Source organism: Heloderma suspectum, chromosome 4, assembly GCF_057233095.1.
Source record: "Heloderma suspectum isolate Gila_16-S chromosome 4, 16-S_ref, whole genome shotgun sequence".
NCBI classification, from domain to species: domain Eukaryota; kingdom Metazoa; phylum Chordata; class Lepidosauria; order Squamata; family Helodermatidae; genus Heloderma; species Heloderma suspectum.
The window spans coordinates 59,710,339-59,732,013 of record NC_139461.1 but is presented as its reverse complement, the minus strand read 5'-3'; the positions used below and the strand labels follow the sequence as shown (position 1 = coordinate 59,732,013).

At 44.0% G+C, this 21,675-nt stretch overlaps 1 protein-coding gene across 4 annotated transcripts in view; it reads left to right on the top strand.

Moving 5' to 3' along the window:
• The window catches only part of ADHFE1 (alcohol dehydrogenase iron containing 1), a 29,678-nt gene that overhangs the window by 4,087 nt on the left and 3,916 nt on the right, over nt 1-21,675 (top strand). For 2 of the 4 annotated variants that reach the window (XM_084849403.1, XM_084849402.1), the window contains 11 exons: nt 5,232-5,275; nt 5,616-5,669; nt 7,426-7,580; nt 8,247-8,443; nt 9,847-9,924; nt 12,417-12,522; nt 15,557-15,709; nt 18,043-18,141; nt 18,651-18,729; nt 18,869-18,965; nt 21,207-21,364. In XM_084849403.1, coding sequence (XP_084705529.1) covers nt 5,232-5,275; nt 5,616-5,669; nt 7,426-7,580; nt 8,247-8,443; nt 9,847-9,924; nt 12,417-12,522; nt 15,557-15,709; nt 18,043-18,141; nt 18,651-18,729; nt 18,869-18,965; nt 21,207-21,364 — 1,220 coding nt within the window. The remainder of the gene's footprint in view (nt 1-5,231; nt 5,276-5,615; nt 5,670-7,425; nt 7,581-8,246; nt 8,444-9,846; nt 9,925-12,416; nt 12,523-15,556; nt 15,710-18,042; nt 18,142-18,650; nt 18,730-18,868; nt 18,966-21,206; nt 21,365-21,675) is intronic. The other 2 variants (XR_014790106.1, XM_084849404.1) reach the window with 2 other exon arrangements.

The window sequence follows — 21,675 nt, the reverse complement described above, 5'->3', positions numbered from 1 at the left end:
TCTGCCTCTTGCCATGGGCGAAGCACACAGGTTCCTGAGGTGGCACAGAGCAGAAGTGCAGAGAAACATGACAGTCCTTATATTAGCAAAGCCAGAGATTAGTTTTAAGTGTTGTGGAATTAGTGATGTGTGGGGTGGGTGCCACCCCTTGGGGCTTTTCTCGGTCTCAGAGCATGTACACCTATTTGAATCAAAACAGAGTCAATGGCAGCCCTATTCAGGTGTTAGAATCCTTCACACGATTAGAATTGCCTGCGGGAAAGTGGGCTCCATCCCCATCCTTTACATCAGGGCTCTAAGTTCCGTGGGGACTGTACAGAAGTAGAACAGGCTCACCACTGCAAGACCTATCCCCTCCAATCCCTGCAGAGCAACAGTAATGGTGGGTGGGAGCTAGCACACCCCTCCCTGCTCTCCTTCATACAGTTCTAATCACGTGGGAGATTAGAACACCTGGATAGGGCTGGTGCGGCATGTCCTGCCCCAGACCTTCACCTGGGGGTGTTGTACTTCTTTCAGCCCAAAGGCCCAATTCAATTTCAGAGAAGCGCTCAGGGGGCACATTCCAGTGGTGCGTGGGGCCGAAGGCAAAAGGAGCAGGGCCAACATTCCAAAAATGACAGCATCTTTTAGCTTAAAACGCTTGCTGCCAATAACTAAGCCTTAGGAGAGGCAGTTCAACCTTTTAGAATGGGGCGGGGGATGCACAAAAGCCACAAAACCACCAAACAATTGGTGGTTGGGGGGGAGAAGCAGTGGGGCCAAGGGAAGAGGCATGGCCATCTGGGGAGCCCAAGACGACTGGATCTGGCCCATGGCATGAGCTTCTGCATCTCTACCTTTGCCTCACATCAAGCATCTTACGAATCTCCATACAGAGCTTTCAGCCAGCCAGCTGCTCCTGGCTGCAGCTCCACAGTGTAAAGACATTGGGTGGTGATACCTTAGCTGATAAGGGTTCAAAGGCATTCATTTCTTATCACTGTTTTAAATAAAGGGAAGTGAGGCAATGAGATGACTTGTGCTTTCTCCAGGTAGAAACCAGAATTAGGCCAACCCAGTTGTGTTGTCAATCAGCACACAGCTAGATGGTAATTAGATACCATACAGGCAGCAAAAAAAAAAAAAAAATCAATATGTATGCATAGCAATTGTCCAGCCACAGTATTTGCTTCTGTTTTACTAAGTTTGGTCTTGGATGCAGAGCTTCATTTATACAATGATAGCTTCAAGGTCATCTCTGCCCTTACTGAATTACCCGCAACTGCTCCCATTGGGTTTCTGTGGCATAAAGATGGATGTATCTATGACTGATGTTTATCCATTGTGCTTATGGCACTGAGGCCTCTGAAGCTGATTGTCTGAACTGCTTAACGCACATTCCAAATGCTCAGCAAATGGAGGTGTCAGAATATTTGCAGTCCAGCTCCTGTAATGGAAAGGGAAGTTGACAATTTGGCTGGGGTTTAAACCTCACACAAGCACTACGGAGAGGAGAAGCTTTGGGAGGCAGGTTGAGGACCAGCAAGAGGTCATGGGAGGTAGGGATGCTAAGATATCAGGAACCCTGAGGCAATTCAGTCGAAGGAAAGATACAGACCTGGTTTGCACTTAATGACAACCCAGAGACTGATCTGATTCACATGATTGCAGGGTGGTTAATAAACCATGGTGGCTTGTTAACCACCCTGCATGTGCCAGGGTGGGTGGCTGGGATTATTAACAAGCCACCCAGAAACCCTAAAACAGGCCATGGGTTCTGGGTGGTTTGTTAACCACCCCAGCCACCCACCCTTGCTGGGTTCAGATGTCACAACAAGCCATGCCAGCAAGGGTAATTATATAAATCTGGCCAGCATAGGCAGGGTGATTAACAAGCCACCATGGCTTAATAACCACCCTACTGTCATGCAAACTGGCCCTGTGGGTTGAGTATGGGTTGTTGTTGATTTTTATTTATTTAAAACATTTCTTTGAGTCGTAGGTTGTTGTTACATTCACTCAGAACTATCGTTTACCTATGGGTTACAGAGTTCACAACCCAACAACAAACTATGGGTTCTGTTCCTGGGTGGTTCATGGTTAAAAACCCATAGTAAAACCATAGTGCAGGGTTCACACATAACAACCCATATTCAATCCATGATCAGCCCGTACTCTGGGTTGTTGTTACATGTAAACCAGGTCACAGAGTAGGCAATGAATGGAAAAGTGGGAACCTCCGGGAGGAAGGGAAAGGGAAACTGGGCTTGCAGAGACAGGGTACTGAGGCAAGAAGGGGTTAATGAGGGAAGGGGCTCCTGGCATTTAAGGTGAGGAGGGGCTGACTGCAATGGCAGGATAGAAAGAGTGGTGGGGGGCTGATCAAATGACAGGCCAACGGAAGCAGGACAAAGTAGCAGTAGGCTGAAAAGGATGGAAGTGAAGAAACAAGTGGTTACTCAGACATAGAGCTGAAGAAAGAAGGAGCCAAGGAGAATACAGGGCAGAGCCAAACCCTCATATTGGCCCTCCAGACAGGGCCTCTGCATTACTGGCAAAAAAGGAAATGGCCAGGGAAGGAAGGCTGAGAGAGCTGCGGACTGTGGGTCAGCGGGCCAAGGAAGCACAGGACTGCTTTAAAGTTTAGATTAGGGGTGTTGAACCTCTTTCAGTCTGAGGGCTAAATTCCATTTCAGAGAAGCTCTGGGGGGGGCGCATTCCAATGGTGGGTGGGGCTGAATGCAAAAGGGGTGGAGCCAGATGCAAAGAGGGCACACCCAGAGTACATGCATATTTTAGTTTACTGCTCTCAATGCTAGTAGCTAAGCCATAGGAGAGGCATTTCAAACTTCTAGAACGGGGGAAAACCTGCACAAAAGCCAGGATACCAAACAATAGGAAAGGTGGGGCCAGGGGAAGGGGATGTGGCCATTTGGGGAATCCCGGAGGGCTGAATTTGGCTCACAGGCCTGAGTATCTGCAGTCCTGGTTTAGATCCTGACAGGGATGCTGCACCTTTTAAGAACTGCACTGAAGAGGAATTCTTCCTGTTGTGGCATTTCATATCAGTTGTGACCCAGCAACCTTAAGGAAGCAAGTGAGGTTGAGGGAAACAGACTGAACTTTACATATTGATTTGAGCTGAACAGCCAGTGTGTCAGCAATAGGCTTCCAGACAGAAGTAAACTGAAGAGTTCCAAAGAAAATATGAAATCAAGCCCGATGTTGATCTAAGTTGCATCACTGAGTTTAGCTGGACTGGAATTTGGCTCTGTATCTGCCATGGGTTGGAGATCACTAGAAGCCTCATGTAAGCACCTCTGAGCTTTCTAAAGGAAGCTCAGTGTACATATATAATAAAAACACTTGTTTGGTATTTGCACTGTTGAATTAAGTGGAGCGGAGCATTTGCAAAGCAAAAACTGCTGGTTATGGAGGAATCCAAGTGCATATTATCCAAGTGCCTGTTACCACTGTACTTTTATTTCTTTTATGTATGCTGCTTTTGACATTTTAATAGACACATTTAGGGCCCATACAAAATTGTAAAAATAAATATTTAACTACAATGATGAGTTTGTAAAGGAGTGACTTTATTGTGACTCCTCTTCAAGAACTGTTCTATGTTTCATGGGTACGTGTATTCCAAGGGAAACAATATAATTTTCCAAGCTCAATAAAGTCTTTAACAAAAGCTTAGCTCTGTCAAATAATACAACAGCAGGACAGCTATTATACCATCAAAAAGAAGTAGTGTAAGTGGCTTGGACATGTCTTAGAGATGTCAAATTAATTACAGAAACTACAACAGACTCAAACACTAGGGGAAGTCAACCATGAACAGGGCTGGTGGTGAGAGAGAGTGGAAAAAGTAGCCAATAGGAGCAGATCTTAAGTGTGAATAGAAGGCACAAAAAGGATTTTAATATATTTGTTTAATTATTTGGGTCACCACTCCAGTGCACTCCGAAGTATCTGTCGGCTCATTATCATGGCTTCACTCACTGGCTGTGAATTCAAATACTAAATATTTAATTTAGCTGCTAGACAGAGGGAGTGGTTTGTTCTTTGACTGGGGTAAGAAGGGCAGGAATTGACTTTTTGTCTCAGGGGAGGATTCTTTTTTCTGCACTCGCTTATCCTCTGTTCCACTTTGGATAAAATTATTGACTGTGGGTTGGATCCAGACTTAGTTGTAATACGAGTAGATCTACTGATATCAATGGGGCGTAAATTGGTCACAACTAATCTACATCCCATTGATTTCCATGGGTCTTCTAGTATGACTAAGTTTGGATCCAGCCCTATGACATTTTTTCCTCATCAAATCTGCAAGGAGAGCTTCAAAGAGAGACACTAAACTAAAAGTCTGTAACTTCAGTGCAAGAGACACTGTAAGTCTTCACAGTGAAAGTGGTCGTGTTGGTCAGAAAGAATGAGAATCACAGAGGTGAGATTATACTTTTTATTGAGACTGGCACATCTCTGAAATCTTGGAAGAAAGCTATGCAGGAGCAAAAATGGTTTTAAAAGAAATGAATGCATTTAGATCTGATGGCAAAATGTGCTTTTTTAAACAAAGACATGAGCAAGAAGAGAATGTTTTGAGGAGAGAATGTATTCACTGGATTACAGATAGTCTGGTCTTTCTGGATTCTTTTTATTACAGAATCCCTCACAATACAAAATAGTAATATCTTTGCCTAAGGGCCAGTTTTTAAACAAATTAGTTTTGTAAGCTATGGGTTTTAGGAACACAGTTTGCCAACTCCTGGGATCAAAAAAAAAAGGTATATTATCATGCGACTTGGTACTCAGCATCACCACGACTACTACTTTCTTGTTTTTAAAAATTAAGAACTACCAAAGGGAATCTGATTGATAAGGTTTTTAGTGCCAGTTTGTACATGACAGCTGGTGCCACGTAATCACCTCAGGCGCATGTGATGCTGTTGACAGACTCACAGCCAAGCTGCATTCATATGGCGGTGCTGTGTGAACTGATGCCTCCATGTGGATGCTATACAGGTGCTTGCCATGTTATCCATGACAATAGTGGCATGTTTTGGAGCCAACAAGTAAATCTCAGTGGTGAAATACTAAAAAAAAGAGAGCGCGCGTTAACATCTTGAAGTTCATTCTTCAAAGCAAAATATCCACTTACGAGGAGTTTCTTGGAACATAAGCAAAGGTTTATTTTCCTGCCCACCCCTGGGCTTGCTAAATTTGGTATATAATTTCTGTTCCAGATATTGAACATGCTGCTTTGAGGAAAACAGACTATGCCTTTGAGGTAAACCTAATGAATAAGTCCAGTTGAAAAAAATAAAAACAATGCTGTGTTCATTTTAAGCCTACTGCTTCTTGAATACAATGTTGCTGTTGTTGTTCAGTCGTTCAGTCGTGTCCGACTCTTCGTGACCCCAAGGACCATAGCACGCCAGGCCTTCCTGTCCTGCGCTCTCTCCCGGAGTGTGCTCAAGTTCATATTCATTGCATCGGTGATGCTATCTAGCCATCTCATCCTCTGCCGTCCCCTTCTCCTTTTGCCTTCAGTGTTTCCCAGCATCAGGGTCTACACTTAGCTCTGCATAGCAATTTTTCTGAAATGTATTCTTTCTTGATTTTTCCAGATGGCGGTTTCCAGTATCCGATACGGAGAAGGAGTTACTAAAGAAGTGGGCATGGTAAGCTAGTATTTACATATTTCCATGAGAGCTGTTATTTGAATTTTTAAAAATGCGTTATGAACACTTTTCATGCCTTGTAGCAACATTAGAGAATGTATACTTCTGAATCCTAAAGCTTGCCCTATCAGCAAAGGAGAGCTTAAGATGGTGCTGTACCAACCTTCGGGTTTCTGTAGCATTGCAACCAAGAAGTTAAGTACTGTGCACAAATACGTCGTCATATATTCTAATGGGGATCTCAGTTCTCTGAGCACCAATCCTCATGTCGCCAAAATAGCACCATCCATGCACAAGAGGGAGGTTTCAGCAGGCTTTGGAGAACTCCAGGATTTGCAGAAGTACAACAGAACCTTAAGGGGGGAGGGACCCCAAATAAAGCCTGGAAAGGACTAAGTGCACTCAGTGGGCACAGAACACTGACTGACTGTTTGAGGGTGCAGGAGGAGAGGCAGAAAACCAGGGAACAGAGGTAATATAATGGAGTGTCTAGAACCCTGAACAGCAGCACTCCACTCTGCTACGTAAGTCTTTATGTAGCCTATCATGGTTGAGTACAGGGACGCAAACGGCGGCGGCTACAGCAGCTGCCATTTGCGTCCCTGTTACCCAGCGGCCGGATGTCCGGCTGCTGGCGGAGCTGGCCAGCGGCTCCACGGAATCCCCGTGGAGTGGAGCGGAGCTGGCCAGGCAGGACTCCGGGGGGAGGGATGCAGCGCCTCCCCCCCGTCGAGGATTCCAGGGGGAGGTTGGAGCGCCTCCCCCCTCACCGCGAAGCAGATCTGTGAAATGGTAAGTAACTTTCATACATCCTTAACTACAGCTTCCATTGGTCCTGGCTCACAAGGCCAATGGTGAGGGATGTTGGGTGTAGTAGTCCAGTAGCATCCCACAGGTTCCCTATCCCTGACCTCAATGTTTGTTTGTTTATTTATTTATTTGTTAAATATATATGCCATCTCAATTGGCATATACCCTCAGAGTGCCCTCATTTTGTTTCAGGTCCCACTGGTTAGTGCAAATGCGAATAACAGGATGTTTCTTTGTTTATGACATTTTGTATGCTACCCCTTAACACAAAGTTCTCTGAGCAACTTACAATAAATAAACATAAATGTAATGTAGATACAAAATAGAACATAAAACCATAAAAGCAAAAGCAACAAAATACAAGAAACAAAATTTGCACCAACTGCAAAATTAAAAAATTATAAAATTTAAAACAGTGAGTCCCAGACTTATATGAGTTATTCAAAAGGCCTGGGTGAACAGAAGGCTTTCACTTGGCTCTGAAAAGACCAAAAGGATGGTGCTAGGCAAATCTCTCTGGGAAGGCTGTTCCATAACTAGGGAGCCACTGCCAAAAAGGCCCTCTCCCTAGTGGCCACCCACCTTACTTCATTCAGCAGCAGAATTCCGAGTGGGGCCTCTGAAGAAGACCCTGTGGCTTAGGTAGGTACAAACAGGAGAAGGCAGTCTTCTGTAATGGACTATCTTCATACAGAGATTATACTTATTATTATCATTAAAAGGTGAACACCCTGTTCCAATTACAGCAATTCACACATGGATTCAAGTTTCCACAAACAAATCAGGCTTACTGAACGTGCAAAAGTGAGGTGTAGCAAGGAGTGGAGTGGAGAGGCCCACAGTGGGCAGCCAGCTAACAAGTTGATAGAAGAGTTTTGATCCTTTTGGATTCTTTTTCCTTCTCTTCCCCCCACCCTTTTCTTTTAACTACTTTTCCTTACTGTAGGACCTGCAGAACTTAGGTGCTAGAAAAGTTTGTGTGATGACAGATAAGAACCTTTCTCAGCTCCCTCCCATGAAAGCAGTACTGGATTCTCTAACAACAAATGGTATCAACTTCCAAATATATGACAATGTAAGAGTGGAGCCAACAGACCAGAGGTACTTATAGTTGTGCAACTACTGTTTAGCACTTTAGATCTAAGCTTTTAGATCTACGTTTTAGATCTAAGAGTTTAAGATTAGAAGCTTACTAATTCCTGGGCTTCTGCAAAATAGCAACTGAGGACTGGATTCAGCCCTTGCATGACTAAAAGTCAACTTGCACAATAGACTTTCTCTCATGCAACAGGACTTCTCTGCCCTCTTCTCCCCGCTGCAGTCTCCCCCCGCCCCACACCCTCAAATCTGTACCGGAGGGTCCCCAGAAGGGGTTTGCCAGGGAAAAGGGGAAATCCATTTCACCACCAGTTCCCTCCCACTGCCAGAATGACACTATTGGATACAACCCAATGAAGTTAAGCATTGGGCAGAATCCAGTACTGTCACTGCACTCCCACTGGGTCCACTACACTTGCACAACAGGAACCAGCACTTCCAACAGTAATCCTGGAAACGAGCAGAAACGGACAGTCTGAATTCAACCCACCCTCTCTGAGCACAGAGGCATGGGAGGGTGGAAGGTTCTTTTGGCCAGGGTCATTAGCCATAATCATGTGGAGTTGATATCTGAACTGCTGGCCCTTTATGTTTTTCAGTTATATTTTTATCTTTTTGGTTGTGGTTTAGAGCAGGATAAAGTAAATCAAAGGCTCTTTTCTTTCCAAGTTTCATGGATGCCATCGAATTTGCTAAAAAGGGGGAGTTTGACTCCTATGTCGCCGTAGGCGGAGGCTCAGTCATAGACACTTGTAAAACTGCTGATCTCTACACATCCAGTCCAGAGTCAGACTTCTTAGATTATGTCAATGCTCCCATTGGAAAAGGCAAGCCTGTTAGAGTCACTCTCAAGCCACTGATTGCAAGTAAGAAAACTTACTTTGTGTATGTGTGATTGTAAAATGACAGCACTTATGTGATGCTTTTGAATTGTCAGTTTTCACATTATAAGTAGTTTTAGCCCTGGGGTCTCCACTATGGTTCCTCTGGGCACTAATGTCCCACAGACATCTCTCTTGGTGGCTCCCTGCCCCTCCTGATTTTTATTTTATTTTATTTATTTATTTATTTCTATACCGCCCAATAGCCGAAGCTCTCTGGGCGGTTCACAAAAATTAAAACCAAACAACACACAATAAAACAATTTAAAATATATAGAACATTAAAACCACAATATAACAATACAACCACAATAAAACCTAGCAGCAGTACAGGAGTTTAAAATACAGATTTAAAACAGCAAAGATAAAAATTTAGAAAGCTAAAATGCTAAAATGCCTGGGAAAATAAAAAGGTCTTCACCTGGCGCCGAAAGGAGTACAATGTAGGCGCCAGGCGAACCTCACTAGGGAGCTCATTCCAGAGCCGGGGTGCCACAACAGAAAAAGCCCTCCTCCTAGTAGCCACCCGCCTCACTTCCTTTGGCAGGGGCTCGCGGAGAAGGGCCGCTGATGATGATGATGATTTTATGAAGCTTTGGGAGTCTGATATGCTCCAAAGTGAAATGCCGCCTTCCAGCGGAATCTTTATTTGAGTTCAAAAGAGTGGTTTTGTGTTTTGGAGCTCAGATCCCACTTTTGCCTTCTATTAAGTTCTTGGGCAAGTTACTTTTCATTTAGTCTCACCAGTTTGCCATCTGGGAAATGAGTGTTTTTGTGAGCAGCCATGGCAGCCATTTTATTAAATGGGCAAGCCCCCACTCATGGCAGCTATTTTGTGAGAATGCCCATGGCACTTTCTCAAAATTCCAAATATGCCCACTTACCTTAAAAGATTGGGGGGAGGCCTGTAAGCTGCTTGAATGGGAGGCTACCTCAGAACTTTCTATAAGACCTTATATAACCTTATATTCTAAGCTGTTTGGGGGAAGAATTGGGGTGCAAGTGTTATAAGGAAATCACACACATAAATTCACACACATTGTCCTCAGGGCTGGAGATCCTGCAACAATGCATAGCCTTCATTTTTAGTAGAATCTGACATTTTGGTAGAGATGCAAAAGGGGTTCAGCACGGGCCCACCTTGCACATACCTTTTTTTGTGCTGCCACCTGTTACAGTGGTGGTGTTCTTCCCAGCTGCTGCCGTTTTTTTCTCCAGAATCCCTCTTCAGAATGACAGTATACATGAGGAAAAAATCACAACTGACTCTGAAAAACAACACCCCACACACACACACACACAAATGTTGCTGCCCAGAAAGTTAATTTTTAGGTTGATTTATGATAGTGCATGTGTGCTAAAAGCATTTAATCTATTCTTTTTCAAAGTTCCTACAACGTCCGGAACAGGAAGCGAAACCACTGGAGTTGCTATTTTTGATTACAAAGAACTAAAAGTAAAAACAGGTAAAGACTGCGTATGTAGACTTTTTGTGGATTTTATATTAGTTCTTTAAAAAGAAGGAGAAGCCTTCTCTGACTTCTGTTTCATGGCATTCAATGGCTCACTTCGCACGTAACAACAATGCACGGGTTGTTGAGGCTGTGTGGGAGCGAGTGAGCGCACTGCTTCCTGCCTGTTTGCTGCTACTACTTTGCATCCATTGTAGATTTTGGACTCTGGGTTCTAAATCTAAACAACCCAGAGTTTGAACCCGTGGTTTGTTGTTCTTTTAAAACTCTGGGTTGTTTCTCCCTCAACAGCCCAGAGTGCCAGGTTTGGACGTCACAATGGACAACCCAGGAACAGGGCATTCCCGGGTTGCTTGCAAAAGTGTAAGTGAAGCAGAAGCACCGAGCAGGCAGGAGGCAGCATGCTCCCTTGCTCCCGCGCTGCTCCCACTAACTATGGGCAATTTAAGTCATAGTTGGTCATTACGTGCGAACCTGGTTAATGACAAATGTCTAGAGAGCCAGGTGTTTCTTGAGAAAGATTCTCAAATGCATTAGAATTTGTTGTTCAGTCGTTCAGTCGTGTCCGACTCTTCGTGACCTCATGGACCATAGCACACCAGGCCTTCCTGTCCTGCGCTCTCTCCCGGAGCGTACTCAAGTTCATATTCATTGCATCGGTGATGCTATCTACATACATACACGATGGGGAAAGCTACGGTTAAAAGTGATGAGGGAAACAGAAATGGAAGCTCATTTGCAGAAACTTTGCATGTTCTGTCATCTTTTGTTTTGGGGATAAACAGAGAGCTGTGCTTCACACATGATAAGGTTCCTTCCTAAATGGAAACTTCCATGCACCCCATGCATATACCACATCTAATAAACGTGCACATACCTGTTTAACTGTGTGTACATGGTGCAGGAGTATATCAGCACTGGAGCTTCTGTACACCTGTCAATTCCCCACCAGAATTTGACTTAAAGTGAATTTCAAAGTGGATGTGGAGGTTATTCTTCCTCAGTTGAAACCTTGGAGGAATTTCAAGGAAAGCCAAAGGAGTTTTGGTATGACCAATGAGTGAAATTTCTCAGAATGCCACACACATTCTTAGGTTTTGACTATAGTGAATTTTGAAGTGTCTTTGGAGGTTCCTAAGAAGTCCTTTAGGTATTTCAAGGTATGTTCAATAAAAACCTTAATTGCTTGATTGGGGGCGGGGGTCACACACGCAGGTTCATACAGCAAAACAAATTGTTTGCATATGTCATACATTGCCATGTTCAAAGAGGGTTAATGCAATCTGTGTATTTGATTTGAACAAATAAAAGTATTGTTTTAAAATAACAATAAATACAATAAACAACCAAAAAAACCAATAAAAATAACAGCATGGCTGGTTGGGGATGCTGGGAGTTATAGTCCAACACATCTGGAGCATGCCAGGTAATGGAAGACTGATTTATGCTGTTGGAAAATACCAAAGATTTGCTTTTCTATTCAAAGAAAACCAGGCTTTTCTAAGGTGCACAGTTGCTCATAAACGTATCTCACAAAGGAAGTTTACAACTAAGAAAGATCTAGTCCACCCAGTCCTCAAATGTATTTGTTTTATTAATTTATTTTAAAAAAAATTCTACCCCTGCCTTTGATCAAATGAGCCTCAAGTCAACCTACAACAGATTTGAGTAATACCAAACCCTTGCATCTACACACAACCCAGCTAGGGCTTTTCTACATGAGGCTGTTAATGCGCCTGTATCACTTTTGGCTTCGTCACAGAATTGAGATCCAAGCACAACACGAAGAGCGTTTCTTTCCTGTTTACTACATAACCTCTAGGTGGTGCTGTGGTATAGCAGAATAGTGCAAATACACAAGTGGAAAAAGCATTTTCTTTCACTTTCACAATTAATACCACATTTTTCTGTTCTAAAAAAATTCACTGAAAATGCTGGTTAGACAAAGTAGCAAAAATGGAGGGTCACAATGTCATTTAAAGAACCCGTAAACCACTATATGTAGGGAATGACAAGTACGTGATAAATGCCTTGTGTAGAAAATCTCCAACCCTTGGCCCTTCAGCTGTCCAGTTCTAGGGCAACTGGCCATTGGAGCTGAGTATTCTTTCTGGCAGGGAGGGGGCAAGCCTGGCTGGTCTTGCCCGTATTGATGTTCTTGGGAAGCTGGGGATGCAACCTCTCAGTGGCTTTTAGTCCTCCTGCCTATAGATGGGGCAAGAGTGGGCTTCCCTTCTGAGTAAACATCCTTGTTTGCAGATTGATTTTGTTGGCATGCTTTTAACAAGTCCTTAGACATAATTTAATTACTCCTTATTAGGAGCATGCACATGTATGTAAAATTCTCACCCTTCTTTCTTTCCATGGCAATCCCTTGAAGCTATAACTTTGTATGGTCAGTGTTTTTCTGCAATGTTTATGTTATTGCAAAATCTTTTTAGAGGGTCCTTTTTCTAGATACACACTTATGTAATTTCCATGTTTAGGCATTGCTTCTAGAGCCATTAAGCCTTTTTTGGGCATAATTGACCCTTTACATACCCTCCATATGCCTGAGCGGGTGACAGCTAATAGTGGCTTTGATGTGCTTTGGTGAGTGTCTTTTATATGTATCTATTCTTTATTTTAAAGATATTTTAACATTTCTTGTATGTTGATGAGTGTTTTTTAAATTAAATATTTTAGAGAATGAATGACAGTCTGGTTTAACATTCCAGTTTTCAGCTCATCTGCTTGCTTGTTTTCTCCCATTTTTCCCCTGGCCAGGTCCATACTACACACTTAAACTAGTTTAATAGTTATTCTCTCTTCTCATGGAACCCTGAGGCGGAGGCAGCGGCTAGGGGCCTCTTAACAGATCACTTTCAGCAGCCCCATCAAATTACAAATTACAAGTTCCCAGAATAATTTGGAGTAAATCATATCCATTAATTGTGTTATAAAGATTTTTTTTAAAAAAGTAGTACGGATATGCTCTCTGAGTGTTTTCTGAAATTTCTAGCTGTCACTATAACAGCCTTCCCCAACCTAGTGCCCTCCAGACAAATGTGTTGGACTGCAACTCCCATAATTCCCAGCCAGCATGGCCACTAGAAATGATGGGAGTTGCAGTCAACACATCTAGAGGACACTAGGTTGGGGAATGCTGCAGTATAATGATTCAGGTAACTTTTGCACATCATGATGTTGGCCTGACACAAGTCCTTTGGCATCTTGTGACACAACTGGAGAGTCTTTTCTTGTCTGCACCCTAAACTGAATTCAAAGGGAGTCTAATTACTTCTGCTTCATTGTCAGAATGAAACCCACCCAAAAACGCTCTATAACTTGCTAGTCTGCCATCTCCTGTCGGGTAAGTGAAAACAGGAAATGTTGCAATCAGGATACTTTGGGGCTAGGAAATCCAGAGCTCACCTGTGAATGTCTCTTCTTCTCGGAGACAGTTGGCTGGGGCATGCTGGGAATTGTAGGACTTTTTTCTGTCTAAACGTGCACAGGGTTGTGCCATTAGTCTGCACTATCCTTTTTAGGGTCCTCTTCTATGCCTGGCATCTCCAGTGCCTTTCCATTTCCCCCCTAAAAGCCATTGAGGAAGTGATTTAGACTGGGGCTGTATCCCCCATCCACAATCTTGCCCCATGGGGAAAATATAGAGTCAGTGGAGGATGGTGGCTCCAATGTCAGTGGGGTAGTGATTCTGCTCCTGGTTTCAGAAAGAACCAGTCAGAACTCTCAAGGAACTATCCATGGTGCTTCTGCACCATGGATCACTCCTTTAGAGTTCTGACTGGTTCTGACTGAAACCTGGAGCGGATTCACTGCCCCACTGACATCAGAGCCACCAGCCTCCACTGCATATAGGTACACTGTGTTTTCCCTTCTGTGGCTAAAAGCAGCTCCAGGTTTCAGGACAGGACTTCGGGACAGAAATCCACGGCCCCGCTCAGCAGAAGAGCAGGAGGGCCTCCAAATGCAACAAGACTGGCACATCACATTTTGAAAGAAGTGAATTACCTTCGAAAAAGAGGGGCCCACCATAACCTATATTGGGTAGTATCCACTAGTATACAGTAGGGGCCATGTGCATGCAGCCAGCCCTGCCAGCCCAGTCCATGTTCACAGAGCCCAGAAGGCCCCGGTCTGCTCATGGCTGCGATACCACACTTTCCAGCATGGACCTGGGCGAAAACGCACATTTCCAGAAAGGGCACAACTTGCCCCTTCCAGAAATGAGCATGTATGCGCTTGTTGGGGCTTCCCTTCAGAAGTGCGATATCATGGCCCCTTGTGGACCTGGGCTTGTGGGGCTGTGCATGTGCGGACCTGGGCCCCCTGGGCTGGCCGCACATGCACAGCCCCTATTGGATATTACCCATTAAGTCCAGAGTCTAAAATTGCCTTACTGTACCACTGAAGAGGGAGCAGGGCAGTTTGGACTGGGCTGCAATGCATGGGGAAAGGTTAACCACCCTCCCTCCCTGCCACAGCCCCAATGCAAATCAGTCCTGTGCACCCCACACATGCACAAAGTTAGAAATACCTTCATACACACCCAACATCACATCTAGCTTGACCCTTGGTCCTGTCTATACAAGGCTTAATAGTTCTGTAAACATCCATACAAATCCACTCTTTCTGAGTGGAAGGAGAGAAGGCAGTAAGAATGTAGTACAATCTTCTGTGTCCAATGGAAAACATTTACTCTGGCCAGAAGACAATTTGATGAGACATTTAGCTATAACATAGGAAAAACGTGCTGATAAACTAGCCTCAGCGTACAACGTGATCCATCCAGCAAGATAGAGCAATAGACTGGGACAGGTTTTGGCTTCTTCCAGCTAGCTCACATCTGAGATCATTTGCCAGTGTTGTCAGGAAATGGGAGCCAGAAGCAAAATCATAGCTACAACATGCAACCGACCCCCTTAGCAATGCAAGCAGTGCTGGCCGACGCCAGCTCAAATTTAACAGTGGATTTGTATCTAACTCTGGCAACCTAGTACCATTAACCCTCTCCTGTCCAAACCCCTAACCCAGGGGTGTCAAACTTTTTTTCAGCCCAAGGCCCAAATTCAATATCAGAGAAGCTCTTGGGGGCTGCATTCCAGTGGTGGGTGGGGCCAAAGGCAAAAGGGACAGGCCAAAACTGCCAGCATATTTTAGCTTGAAGTTCTTATTGCCAGTAACTAAGCCTTAGGAAAGGCATTTCAGTGTTTTAAAATGGAGGGAAAAAAAACATGCAAAAGCCAGGAAACCACCAAACAATTGGAGGAAAGAGGGCATGGCCAACTGGAAAACCAGAGCAGACCAGATTAGAGCCCCAGGTGGGCCAGATTTGAACCCCAGGCAGGCCAGATTTAGCCTGCAAGCTTGAGGTTCAACACCACTGCTCCAAACCTATTAATGGCATACTGCTAATTCAGTGTAACTTATGTCCTTTGTGACACTTGAACATAGTTGCCTAAACATGGAGCATCTGTGCATTGGGATATAGTAATCACAGCAGAAAAATCAAGAGAAGTCACTCAGCACCAATTTTCAGTAGTACTGATGTGCAAACCCTTGACAGACCACATGAATTCACCTTCTTATGTATTTCCTTCTACTTCCCCCATCAACCTGCCAGCCATGCACTTGAATCCTATACTGCTCTTCCCTACAATCAGCGCACCCCCTGCCCTTCAAATCCAATGAACAGACCAGCTTATCAAGGAAGTAACCCTATCAGTGACATCTGGGCCATCCATGCATTACGGATTGTAGCTAAATATTTAAAGAGGTAAGGGTTTTCTAATGTATTTTCATGCCTTCTATTAAAAATGATTCCTTCACATTATGCGAATGAGTGTCTAACCTTGAATGAAAGAGCCATAGCATGCAATCCTATGCATGTTTAGGCAGAAAAAAGTCCTACACTTCCCAGCATTCCCCAGCCAGCCATGGGTGCGCCCTAATTATATTCACAGTTTCCAGAAGAGTAGCCGTGTTAGTCTAGTGGAGCAAAAACAACAAAGAGTCTTGTGGTACCTTAAAGTCTAACAGATTTGTTTTGGCATAAGCTTTCATGGACACTGACCACTTCATCAGAGATGCAATCCGGTGGAGAGGACAGTGTCCACAAAAGTTTATGCCAAAAGACATCTGTTAGCCTTTAAGGTGCCATGCAATTCTTCATTGTTTTTATTATATTAAGGCAGCCTTCACCACATCTGCCCTCCAGATGTGTTGGACCACAATTCCCATCACCCATCATAAACTATGCTGGCCCTTGGCTAAGACACCCTCAATAGGCTCCTGCCTCAGCGAGTCTATCCTCTCACCACCATTGCCACCAGCTGCTATCGCTCGTCCTCCTCTTTTTCCTCCTTGCTTCCGCTTGCTTGCGTGACAGGCAAAGAGGCAATGAAGAAGCAGGCAGTGGCATCTAATGCTGCTTCTTCTCTCCACCACCACTGTCTGGGCCAGAGTACAAGGCAGATGGACAAGCAGGTTGAAGGGGCTCTTGTGAGGGAACCCTCTGCTTGGTGCTGGGCCCTTGGCAGGTGCCCAACTATGCTGACCCTTGATTCCGGCCCTGGGAGTTGTCACCCAACACATCTGGAGTGCACCAAGTTGGGGGAGGCAGTCAAACTGGTTATAACTTCCCTTACCAAGCCTTACAATGGATTCTCTGATGGAAGAAAATAATGGCAAAGACAATAAGTATGCATTGAACGGAGTTTTGCTTCCTGGGGTAAGTTTGAAATTAGGTAAGCAGTTCAGACACATGTCATCAGAGTTGCATAACTGAGGTCTCAGTCATTTTCTTTTTTTAAAAAGGGAACATAAACCTATAGTGGTACAAAACTTCTAACTTGAGACAAGTGCACTGGTCATCATGTGCTGGAAATCATAGCATTATGTACTGCCACCATTTCCAGTGCAGATGCATACCCAGTTCCAGTGACTTTCAAAGAGGTAGCTTCTCCTGCAACAGTGGATTTTGAACACTGACGTTGGTAAGTCCATGGCCGTTCCTGCTTTCAAGAAAACTAGGGATGTGAGTGTGCCTTCTTATAAGTTTGCTGCTCTGTGCTCTTCTGTGATTTCTGGAAACTTTCTGCAAATGTATGTGAGCCAGTGAGCAAAGGTCCTAAGTCTGCTGTGCATAAGACACGGCCCCCTGTTCAAAGAAGGTGGGACCTTCCTTTGTCTGACGAAGTAGGAATGTTAGAAGCTGCTTTATACTGGTCACACTATTTGTCCATACCTCAGCTATCCCAGCATTGTCTACTTCAGCTGTTCATCAGTCATGCCTCCCAGTTGTTTTGGACTTGAGCTTCCATCAGCCCCAGCTAGCATGGTCTATGATTAGGAATGCTGGGAGCTGTAGTCCAAAACATCTGGAGGGCACCAGGTTGGGGAAGACTAATTTCATCTTATTGGCAACAGCTGTCCAGGGTCTCAGGTGGAGGTCTGTCCTATCATTTAACTAGAGATGCTGGGGATTGAACCTGGGACCTTCTGCATGCAACACCTGTGCTGAGCCCTTCCTCCATCAAGTAGTTTGTTAACTATGAAAACTGATGCCATGACGAAGTGCCTCTCCCAACATGAATCTACCCGTACACTACGTTCAGCATCTATGGCCCTCCTCCAGGTGCCTCCTCCGTGGGAGGCTCTGAAGGCAGCAACAAGGAAGAGGGCCTTCTTGGTGGTGGACCCCCCAATTATGGAAAGACCTGCCCGATGAGGCCTGCCTGGCGCCAACATTATTATTTTTTTGGCACCAGGTTAAGACTTTTCTCTAAGGGTTTTGCAGCATATGATTAGTTTTTAATCAGGTCCTGGATTTGTCTTATGGTTGCTTGTTTAAAATTGTTTTAGATATATGTTGTGTGTGTGTGTGCTGTGTGTTTATATGTTTTTATGTAAATGGTTTTATACTTTTTATAATAGATTTTTAATGGTTTTTAATTTTTGTAAACTGCCCAGAAAGCTTTGGCTATGGGGCAGTATAGAAATGTAATAAATAAATAAATACCAATTAGCCTTTAACATGCTACAGTAGACCTTGCCTTTTCCATAGGCACAGGTTTACTTCTTTTAATAAAATGTTTGCATTATGGACAGAGCCATCAGGAACCCAGAAGATCAAGAAGCAAGGGCAAACATGCATCTGGCAAGTGCTTTCGCTGGCATCGGCTTTGGAAATGCTGGGGTTCATCTTTGGTGAGTTGAGCCAAATTTTATTGTTGTACAACCAGTTACATAAAAATATGAAACGTGTGGAAGAGGGCATTACGCAGATGGGCTATTTGCTTTCGGAATAAGTAAGGTAGGGATATTTGCTTCTGCATCCAGATGCAAATGGCTGTTTATTTATTTCAAATATTTGTAAGCCACCTTACACTGAGATAATAAGCCAATCTTGAAGGGAGTGTATTTTGGCCCTCCCATGCACAACTTTGGGGTTCATGAGGAACTCTGGATCATGGACCTCAGGTTTCATTTTTTCTTGTATTATTATTAGAGGATGCCATTTACATCTTGGCGCAATCAAAACATAAGCAAACATGGGTTGAGAGAAGTCAGAGGCATTCTCATATCTTCTAAAAACCTCCTGCACCTTCTCTGATCAATTATATTGTTATCAACATGTGTATTTTCTAGTTGTTTATGGGACTGATGTATTCTTCTACATTTTAATACTAACATTAAGACTTTTTTTCTCTCTTTAGCCATGGCATGTCTTACCCTATTTCTGGCTTGGTGAAGAATTATAAAGCAAAGGATTATCATGTGGATCATTCTTTAGTGGTAACAGCCTAATACATCTGTTAATATTTGCCTATAATTACGCAATAATGCTACTGTTACCTTCAAATGCATTCTCCCAGGGTTTTATCAGCAATATATGTTGTCTGACTAATGTGCAATGTGCTTTGCTTTCCTCCAGCCACATGGTCTTTCTGTTGTCCTCACATCCCCAGCGGTGTTTACTTTCACAGCACCAATGTGCCCTGAGCGTCACTTGGAGGCTGCCCAGATAATGGGTATGATTCTGTTCATAAAATGTGAGAGTACCAAAAACATTTTTTTTCAGATATGATGGATAAAAAATCTTTCAGCCCTTCCAGATTCTGTGACTGCAGAAAATGCTAATGCAATCAAAATGCAATATTGCTTAGAACAGGGATGTGGAACCTGAAGCCCTCCAGATGTTTTGGCCTGCAGCTCCCACAATCCCTTTCTCACTATTGGTTGTGCTGACTAGGGCTGATGGGACTTGCAGGCCAAAATACCTGGAGGGCCACAAATTTCCCACCTCAGGGTTCTCAAACTGGCATAAGGCGCCTTTGTAGATGTTTAAAAAATTGTTTCATTCCTCTTGCCCCAGCATAATAAAGTATTTCTTCCAGGGGGTGGGCACAGTCTGCTCCTAGGGCTGGATTGGGAGCTGGGGAAATGTGTGACCAATGATGAGAGAGAAACCTCAGAAAAGCAAAATCCTGCAAGTACAGCATGTCACTCCACTCACCTCCGGACTGTCAGTCAAAATCTCAGACTGACTGACAAGCAACATATGCCAGGTGTTATTATTTTTTAAGTAATTTGTTCATTTATCCTTTTAAAAAATAACAGCCACTGACTCAGATGTCCCGTACTGCTCACAGAAGTTAGCTTGCTCAAATGAGTTTGGATTTTTATGAATCTGACCCGTAGATTCTGCAGTGGACTGGCTTTTCCCCAGTCAGGCGGATTCTGTGGACTTGCAGACCCTTTACGGAATTTTGTGTGAATTTAGTAAAATATGCAAAATGAAAAAATAATAAAAAGAAATTGTCTGAAAATGCACATTTCCTCCATAGGCTAAAGCATGAAAATGTGCATGGGGGGGGGGGCGGGATTTGGGCATTTGGGGGGATTTTCACACTTTTGCAATGTGAATTTGCACAAATTCGGAAACTTTAAAAGTCCAATTCCATTGATGAGCAGACGACAGAATGAAAGGAGCTTGACAGTCTGCAAAATGCAGATAAAATGAGTTTTACACCATCCGTACATCTCTGGCAAGGGTAGGGCCTACCCTGCTTATGATCCCAGCCTTAATTTGCATATGCATTTGGCTTGCCTTTTCAGAGACAAGCTAGCCACAAGAGGGCATGATAAGCTATGCAGGGGGAAAGAGGATGTCTCCTCTCCCTAGTGCAGAGCTCTAGCCCAGGAGCATCAGGCTTCTCTAGGGTCTCATTCTGGCCCTCTGGGGTTCTCCACATGGCCACACCTGTCTCCCCCAACTACCAGTTGCTTGGTACCAACAGTTGCAAGATCTCTCTTTAGGCTTAGTTACTGGCAGTAGGAGTTCTAAGCTAAAGTATGCTGCTATTTTTGGCCCCATCCTTTTGCCTTTGGCCCTGCCCACCACCGCAGGGCCAGCATCAAGGGTAGGCATGGTTGGATGCCTGCTGAGGACCCACATCTCCACAAGGGTCCATTGACAAGATTCCCCTGGAATTGCTCCTCCTCTTTACCATTGCAACCTGCTTGTTCCCCTGCCTTCTGCCCCCAGCCCAAACAATGGAGGTGTTGAGGAGGAGGAGCAGTAGATGCCACTGCCTACTCGTTCACTGACTTTCTGCCTGTCAAGCAAACAAATGGTAGCAAAGAGGAGAGAGAGGATGAGGAGCAATAGCAACTGATGACAATGGCAGTGAAAAGTTGGAGGGAGGGAGCCCATGGAGGGTGTCTTGCCAAAGGACCCTCCAAAACCTGGAGTTGGCACTGCACCACCAAAATGCAGCCCCCAAGAGCTTCTCTGAAATGGAATTTGGCTTGCGCTGAAAGAGGTTCTGCACTCCTGGCCCTGGTGACATTTGTCTGGACAGCTTCACTCCATCTGCAGCTCCTGTGAGAGTTGTGACAGGAGTATCCATCCTATGTGCTAATTAGCAAAAACAATGAAATGCTTAGTGAGGCTGCACCTCTTCTGCTTCACTCACGGCCCTTCTGGCTTCTCTACCATCCTCACTACACATCAGACTGATGGACAAGTAACGTGTTTACTTGGTTTTTCATTTTGCTCTTCCAAATTAGTTCGAGGTCTCATTTTAAACTATGTTAACAGATAACTGGTTTCATTATCTTTTGTCTGATGTTATTTTTAGGGAAGTGACTGCTCTATGGGCATGCACATGTATGTATCTGCAATTATGCGTTCACTATATTTAAGTATTGTTATAATAAGCGAGAGGAGATTAGTTCTTTACTTGCTCAAAGTTTCTCTCTTATTTTAGGAGCTAACATCAGCACAGCAAAAATCAAAGATGCTGGGCTTATTTTGGCAGACACTCTCCGGAAATTCTTGTTTGATCTGAATGTTGATGATGGCTTAGGTGCTCTTGGTTATTCTAAAGATGATATTCCTGCCCTAGTCAAAGGCACCCTGCCTCAGGTAGGACAAGATGGCAAAGGCCATTTCTCTTAAAATAAATATTTCCCTTAGACATTTTCCGTTATTGTTCTTTTGGTAGTAAACAGTAAGAAACGAGTAAACTGTGAGATAAAACCAGTCATCTATTTTTACACTGTGCAGAGGACTCTTAGTAGGAGACGGAGACATTTTTGTGATTTTGGGGGGTATGTTCCGTAAGAAGAAATGCCTAATGGTAAACAGTATTAGGGTGCAATCTTATACAAGTTTAGACAGAAAAAAGTCCCAGCATTCCACAACTCCCAGCATTCCACAGTCAGTATGGATGGCTC